The sequence below is a fragment of the Triticum urartu genome, chromosome 4, assembly GCF_003073215.2.
Source record: "Triticum urartu cultivar G1812 chromosome 4, Tu2.1, whole genome shotgun sequence".
Lineage (NCBI taxonomy): Eukaryota > Viridiplantae > Streptophyta > Magnoliopsida > Poales > Poaceae > Triticum > Triticum urartu.
In genome coordinates, this window is record NC_053025.1 from 556,115,831 (window position 1) to 556,124,009 (window position 8,179).

Here is an 8,179-nt window from a genome sequence, read left to right on the forward strand (position 1 = left end):
ATCTCAATATATAAAAGTGCTCGAAAATATAGTATAAACATAGCAAGCTTGTCCAGTGATTAATATTTCTGTTCATGGATACAGAGAGATATCCCTGTTATTCCTATCAAGTTGAAAGCAAGCATATCCCAGATGAGAATGAACTTAGCTGTCCAGTCAAAATTTTCAATTAAGCAAACATTATGTTTTTTGTTATGGCTAATCAACACCGAATAAAGCAAAGATTCTGCACTATAGTTCACATTTGTTTCATTGGATGTTCTGTCCTTAGTAATTTTCGTTAGCTCTCTGTATGTATAACATACTACTGTCTTGCTAGTGGGTTAGCTACTATACTGCTCGCCTTTGCCTAAAAATCATTGTAAGTTCCCAAGCTACTGGTAGTCATGATTAAAATATATAATATACACTTGATATGCATATGTTGCCATTCATATAATTTCCAAAGATTCAGAAGTTTCGAATCTCATCCTACATGATACACCATATGCTCCAAAGCACAATTTTAAATCAGGAGTACTTTTCAGAGATCTATGCCCAAAATATTATGTAGATGACATGGACAGTATGCAGTGAAAGTTGAACAAAAATTGATTTCCTAAATAAATGCTACAGAATTAATTAAGAAAATTGGTAGTAACCTCACGGGCAAGCATACCTGAAGGCCGGAGATTTCTTCTCCAGCGTTCCCAGATGGCGGAGCTAGACGCGGGGGTGCGAGCGACGGGTGAAGAATGCGCGAGGTTTTCCACTGGACGTCGGAGAAGAGTACCTTTGAGACGGTCCGCCGGGGCAGGACGACGGAGCAGAGTATTTGTCCGCACAGAGGAGATCTGCCGGGGCAGCCAGGACGCCGGCGACAAGACGGTGGGGTGCTGGATCTGGACCTCCACTGGGCGCAATCGCCCAGCTAGGCACCGGATCTGGCCCGCCGCCACCGTCGGCAAGCTCGCTATCGCCCAGCTACGCCGCGTTGGAGGATTTTGGGTCTGTTGCGTTCCTGGGAAGGAGGAGATAGTTTTGTGTAAATAATGTAGTACATGTGTGTTCAGATCCACCCACAAAAATCTGGGCCCTTCATCCAGGATCAGATGGCCAAGACACGTTTTTTCTATTTTTGCATCCGTGGTCCTTCTTCTATTGTAGTCGCTCCCCGATCATCATTGGACCGTACACACCAAAAGAGATTCTGTATCCTGTTTCAAAAAAAAAAAGAGTTTGCATTACCTGGTCGATCCAACCTGTAGACAGCAAGATAGTTGCTCTGAAAAAAATCCTGAAACGGCACACTCTGTTATTGTTAGGCTCGTCTTGTATGCAAACCCTTGTAATTTTGTTACACTTAGAAATCATCTTTTCGTGTAATCATGCATGCCTGAGGCAACCATAACATGTACTGATCCACAAGAAAAACAAATATGGATATGCTTGGTTGATCTACTAAATATATTTATACTGGAGTAATGGGCAGCTACTTCACAACTAGGCGGGCTATGGACCATCTCCAGATCATAAACCAGACAAAGATCTATCCACAGTCAACACCATTTATTTGCTCAATACTTGCACTTAACACAATGAAATATAAGCTAGCTTTACATTATCCTTGATTTCCAATCAAATGCCCAGTTTAACCTCGGGCATTTACATGCATTACATGGTACAGACTTGTAAGCGTGTCACTCCATCTCAATATAGTACACGAGAGCTATTTATTTATCAGGACGCCGTTGGCTTGGGCAACCTCTTCGCGATTTCCTGTCACATGAACAAAATATTATTAGGTGTGTGTTGACAACAAAAATTAAGTACACATATGAAGCTTAATGAAAAGTTAACACAAGGGAATCATTTGGAAAAAAATATGTATGTCATACTGTCTGCCAAAATTCAACTGAGAACGAGCATATCAAAATGAGATGGTCGGATCCAGGGTTAGCAGCGTCCAAGGTAGCGAGGAAATCGCAAATCTCTTTCGCTATGAGAGCCCCAGGCACACGAGCCAATGCTCTGGGTGCGACAACCATATCACCTACAGGAACCATGTGCCCAATGGACTCGGACGAGCAAGACATTGCAACGTCGGAATCCCCCTTCTCCTCGAAGTCGAGCATCTGGCTGGGCTCGAGGGGTGGTAATGGCGGTAATGCCACAGCCGAGATCTCGAGGGGGTCCACCTTCAGTTGCTCGACGGACAGAGGCGGAGTCAACTCCCCACACAGCTCCAGAAGCTCGGGCATGATCCGTAGCACCGGAGCCACAACCACATCAATGCACGAACCCTCAGAGGCAGATAACGGTGATCCGACCCCAGCACGGAGAGAAACGTCCATGAAGCCCATCTCCATTCTCGTCCTCAAGGTTGACATCAGACACAATCAGGGGGCGCTGCATAGGAGCAGTTTGCAACACAGGTGACACCTGCGAGAGCCCACTCAGAACAGCCTCAGCTTGCTCAAGAAAGTTCCCCATATGAAGCATCCAACCTTGCATGGAGCCAACGACATCGCGCAGAGGTTGAACCGTTTCCTCGAGTCGAAAAGAAGCCATGTTGAGGAGCTCAGAGCGCAGCAGCTCCGCTTGTCCCTCCATGGCGGACCGCAACGACACATCTGCCATGGCCACAAAGGCAACAGTAGAAGAAACAATGGATGTCCAAGAATCACGACGAAACGTCTTGGAAAGGAGTGGGGCTTCTATCTTGGCTTGGCGAGGAGCTGGAGCTTCACGATGCTCGGTGACGGGGCAGGTCAAAGGCGATGTGGCAAGACTTGCCAACAAGCTGAGCGGACGCCAGGCGTTGCGACATCCGCGGGCGCAGTGGCCATTCTCAAGGCACCAAGAGCACCTAAACGGGTCTCTGCAATCCGCTGCACGATGCCCATGAAAAAGGCATCTACAACATCGACCACGAAGCCAAGCCGGAAGGGGGCGAGGAGCCACTACAGGAGCCGACGGCGTTGAATGACGCGGGCCTCGCCGCGGCAAAACCTTCCGCCAACCCCCACAAGCCTCTGCCTCATGCACCACGCACGGCCGAGCGGGCAGAACTGAGCATTTGGCAGCCGATGTTGGTGTTCGCGGGACTATGTCTCCTCAAGGAGAAGGCCATCAGGGATAAGAAAAGTGGTGGTGCTAGCTCTCGTCCTGTCGTCTTGGAAGGAGAAATCAAACAAGTGCAGAAGCAAGAAGAGTGGCGCTATAGAAAAGGCGTCGGCGGTTGCTTGATGGATAGCTCCGAGTGTTTGGACATGTCATCACAGGTGTGCTCGGGTCCATGGCCTTTGCCGATGTTGGGTCCTCTATTTACCTTCGATATGTGGGGGCTCACTTGTGAAGTTGAATTTCATGTGCAAGCAGATTGTAGGGGTGGCGTGATGGGGGAGTTTGTCTTTCTTTGTGGTCTTGTGGTCTTATGATTTGGGAGTAGTCCGCTTGTATCATGGGATTGTGGCTTGGTTGTCCTTCAGGGCCAAGCATGTAACGGTTTTTGCCCGGTTTTCCATAAATTAACCAGGCAGCTCTCTTCTTCTTAATCAATGAATGAGGCAAAGCTTTTGCCTTCGTTTCAAAAAAAAAAAGATGGTCATGGATTGACATTGATGATCTGATGCAGTTTTTTTCCATTTGATGATTGACAATGATTTGTTTCACAAGAAACTTTAAAATTCAAGGAATTCAAGGGTTTGTAATGTTGCTAGCTTGATTATTTTGCAAGAATACCACTAGCAATTATCAGTAGGGTTTGTTATGTGCTAGCTTTATTCGTTCCGTTTCCTCTTCTGCATTATGTGAAACCAAATAGCCTCCTCAGAGGGCATACCTCAAATACTTGATTTATATTATCAGATGTTTTTGCGGACGTCTCCATGAATAACATGCTGTTCTTCTCTGCATACTCTTGTGCCTCCTTCAGAAAGTTACAGCATCATCAGATAATTTTACAGCACATTAAGTATTTATTTCAACTTCACCGTGAAGTGTAAAACAGTACCTGAGAAGGTACACTACGACTTTCATGTAGATCAGCTTTATTACCAACCAAAACCATGACAATACCAGGACTGCCATGTTTTTGAAGTTCCTGCAGGATATGAAATAGAAAAGGACATTATGAATACAAACAATTCAATCTCAAACAAAAAAGAAACAGTGGGAAGCATAAATGAATAAGTTGATACTCTATTATAATCAACAAAATAAGTTGATAATAATATTTGTAAGGTGCGCGCAGAAGTAAATCGAAAGTGCTTCGATTATGCTCACTTCCAATGTTGTTAAGTCGTAATTCTTCAAATAGTGGATGGTAATCTCCAATATACTTCTAGTCTATCAGCAGTCTCCAATATACTTCTAGTCTATCAGCAGTCTCCAATATACTTCTAGTCTATCAGCAGTCTTACAGTACAATACAGACCTTCACTACAGTAGAGTTTTGAGCACATATACAAATCCAGCACTGAAGGAAATAACAACAAAACCAATCCACAAAACATAAGAAGAAAGAGGCTTAGCATAGTTTACCTTCACCCAATATTGTGCTTTCTTGAATGATTCTGGACTAGTTATGTCATAGACAACAACCGCAGCAGCAGCTCCTCTGTAGTAAAGAGGTGCCAAGGCAGCATATCTGAAATTGAAAAGTTCCCACATTAGTTCTGATTTATTGGTTGAAAAAGAAATGCATGTGGGTGCAACCAAGTAAAAATTCATGCGATATATTACTAAGCCTGTGGAGAAAACATAAACAGTGCTTTCACTTCATCAATGACATGTTAGTACCTAACATTATATAGGATAACTAAAGCACCAGATATGTACCTCTCTTGTCCAGCAGTATCCCAGATTTCAAACTTCACTATTGTAGAGTCCTCCAACGCCAATGTTTGTGATAAAAATGATGCACCAACAGTTACCTAAAATTATTTACAAATAGGTTTAAAACAATGGAGCTTATGGAGCGAGGGAATTGCATCTAAGGTGAAAGTAACATTTTCATCTGCAGCTCAGTCACACCTTGGAAGTTGGATCGAACTGACCGCGGACAAACCGAAGAACGATGCAGCTTTTTCCAACACCAGAATCTCCGAGCAATACCAACTGCAACATGAAGACAATGGAAACATCAAACAGAGTCACTAATTATCATTTGACGCGGTAAAAAGTGTTCAGCAGGGCCAACGATGCAATAAATGGGTTGATTGACGTAAAGAGAGTGTGCAATCATCCATTACATAAATATGTCAAGCAGAAGCTCCGGTCCAACCGTCCAAGCAACTACCGAGTTTGTTAACTTTCTAGTTCATTTCTTCTTTTTGGCTCAGGTTTTTGCTCTCTTGATTAGGTTTGCTAGTTTCTGGTTTGTTGTTCTTTTGGTATTCTGGTACAGAAATATTTCTGCTTCTGTTATATCGGCACACTATCAATAGAGAATCACATTCACAGAATGAACAAAATAGCAGTCTCTCCAAACAACAAGGCCACTGTAACATATTTTGTGTAAGATGAGAAAATGTTTCACACAATGTGACCCTTTGAAGGTTGCCAAAACATGTAAATGCAACAAATGGTATGGCTTACATCTCATGTGGAATATATTGATTGCACAGAACATTCAAACAACCGTAATGCAGCACCTTGGTCCTGGACTATGCCTATTTTAAAAAAGCATCCACGCGGAAACAAGCTAAATGTATGCATATATACTGCTTCAATGGGGATCAGTGCTACCCAGCATACTGGTACCCTGATATGTGCGTTACACCACATTAATTGTGAATTAGATAGAGCAGTCAGATGAAGCAGCTGACAGCTTTTTATTTGATTAGCCACAGAAATAACCAAATCAGTACAGTATGACCCCAGTTATCCTACATTTCAAATATTAAGCTGAGCAATTGCATAATTCCAACCTTGTGCACCAGAGCTTCTCCACAATAAAATGATTTTTGGTTTCACACATATGCCAGAAAATATAGATATTACAGTACATACAAGTAGACAATACAACCTTAATTAACATATTTCTAATGTATTTTACTGAAGGGATGTATAGTAGGAGTACATATGAAATAGCTGTCTCAAGTTCAGTTCGCCTGTTAGACTACGAAACGATAATACCATTACGTTATAAGTCATATACACTACACCCACAGGAAATTACCCAGGTCTCAAGATTGCAGGAAAAAAACACTAGGCTGCGTTTGGCAACGAAGTTTTTCTGCAGTTTTACAAGAAATACCGTGGTTTTCAATAAATCCGCTGTTTTAAATACTTTGATGTGTTTGGCATGAACAAATACAACAGTTTTAGAAACTGTAGTTTTCTTGAAACCACGGTTTTTTTGCTGTTTTGGAAAAAGAGGTTGGAACCTCTTTTTTGTAAACAGAGAAACGCACACGCTGCATTACTTTGCTCTCCCCTGCAATTTTTTCTGGTGAGCCCATCTTCCAGCCATCCTTGTGATGTGCAATTCATCCATTTTTTTCTCCAACCATGGACAAATAAAGCTCGCCACTTGGTTGGAAGAAAGGTAGTATGTGCTACCCTGCCCGATTGATTGAGCCCGTCAACACAACTCCATGTGTGCGTGTACGGTTGATTGCGCCCATAACTTCCTAGGTCAGTGATCAACTGGGCGTCCTTTAGCACACGCTGATTGAACCGGTCCTGTAGTTCCTTAGGTGTAGCTAAGTTAGGTTCAGTTGTCTAACAGTCAGTCAAAACTACGGTACAAACAACACCAGGCAAACATATCCGTAGTTTTCCGAAAACTGAAAAAAATGCAGTTTCTAAAAACTGTAGTATTTGTTGTCCACGCATTGTAATACCAAGGTTTCCGAATACTACAGTATTTAAAAAACTTTGCTGCCAAACTAGGCCTAACTATGTTTGAGATGCTGTTTCCGGGATTTCGTATATCTGAATCTGATCAGAGGCCATCCTGTCTATATAACCGTACAGTGGGTATCAAATGTCCGTAATGTCATACAACCGTGAAACTACAGTTACAATTGCTTGCGCCAATACCACAAGCAATGTGAATTAAAAGCAGCCCAAAGGACAGAAAAGGTACCTTGGCGCGCAAGTCGTTTGAATCAGCAGCAGAAGAGCTACCGTTGATATTGTTCAGCCCTCCAGTGCTTCTAGCTGCAAGACAAAAATAGTTGGGTGTTAAAACATAACGCTAAAGTGAGCAAGTGCCTAATTCTTCTGCCCCAGCTGCAAACTATCCCACCCCCACTCATATACATCCACACACCGACCTTTCGTCTGCGAATAGCACGCAGACACCGCGTTCCAAGGAATCACTCATACAAATCTAGCACTAAGCAGCGATCCAAACCCTAGAAATTAAGAAAATGTGTGGCCGAACTACCAACGCCGTGGCCTGGGGCACTAATCGGGGTCCAAATTAAACCCCCCACGGAACATCACGGATCCTCTAACCTAAACTCCGGCGACCACAGCACCCGCATCAAAGCGTGCACGGCGACTTCCACCCGGAAGTGGGCGCGGGGGGAGAGGGGAACGCGAACCGACCTGGCACGGAGGAGGAGCAGCCCATGGCCGGCGCCTTCGGCCGGGTTCGTGCGGAGTCTCCGGGGAACGGTGGCGATCGGCGGGGGGACGGATCGATCCGGCGGTTGCGCTGTCCTCCTCGGTTCGCTCGCTCGCTCGCTCGCAGTCGCGGGCACAGTTCGTTTGTTGGTCCGGTCCAAGGCTCTGTCTGTCGTCGCGCTCGTGTCGCACGCGATGCTTTGCTGCTTGGGGAAAGCGGGGCGGGGGTGACGAGTCGTTTGCCCACCCGGGCCCCGCCTGTCAGTCTCACGCCGTGGGAAATCCAGGTTCCTTTAATTTAGATCCGAAAATTAATTATGCTGGACTGGGTTACCGGGCCGGGCCGTGCCGGGCACTAAGCGGCGCTCCAACTCTAGACACAAAAATAAAACCGTGGGCTTGCAAGGCCCAATTAGCAGATCTTTTTTGCTAGATTAGCTAAGGAGGCAGGTACCCCTAAAAAAAAAGACTAAGGAGGCAGGTTCCCTGGGACCTCCTCCTTTTTTTTTTAGAATCACAGCGCTGCCTTACTGCGAAGTACGAGTATCAATGTTTACAGGAATACATAAATTATTATCTGGAGGGGAATGTAGCTGTACATATCGACCTATGTCCATGA

General features: G+C 44.5%; 1 protein-coding gene across 1 annotated transcript; it reads right to left on the bottom strand.

The window, feature by feature from the left end:
• Positions 1 to 1,529: 1,529 nt before the first annotated feature.
• On the bottom strand, positions 1,530 to 7,764 carry LOC125552657 (ras-related protein RABF1). Its single transcript, XM_048716287.1, has 8 exons — positions 7,543 to 7,764; positions 7,076 to 7,149; positions 5,017 to 5,100; positions 4,822 to 4,916; positions 4,525 to 4,630; positions 3,995 to 4,084; positions 3,824 to 3,910; positions 1,530 to 1,758 (listed from the first exon to the last, which is right to left on the bottom strand). The coding sequence occupies exons 1-8, from the start codon at positions 7,565 to 7,567 to the stop codon at positions 1,720 to 1,722; spliced, it is 600 nt and encodes a 199-aa protein (XP_048572244.1). The 5' UTR covers positions 7,568 to 7,764; the 3' UTR covers positions 1,530 to 1,719.
• Between the last annotated feature and the right edge of the window lie 415 nt (positions 7,765 to 8,179).

Bases quoted from the DNA above. Each gene is read 5' to 3' on its own strand.
- LOC125552657 (XM_048716287.1), bottom strand. From the start codon at position 7,567: ATGGGCTGCTCCTCCTCCGTGCCAG. The intron at 7,150-7,542 runs GTCGGTTCGCGT...TTTGTCTTGCAG, and splicing joins CTGCTCCTCCTCCGTGCCAG to CTAGAAGCACTGGAGGGCTG. The intron at 4,631-4,821 runs GTACATATCTGG...TTTCAATTTCAG, and splicing joins GATACTGCTGGACAAGAGAG to ATATGCTGCCTTGGCACCTC.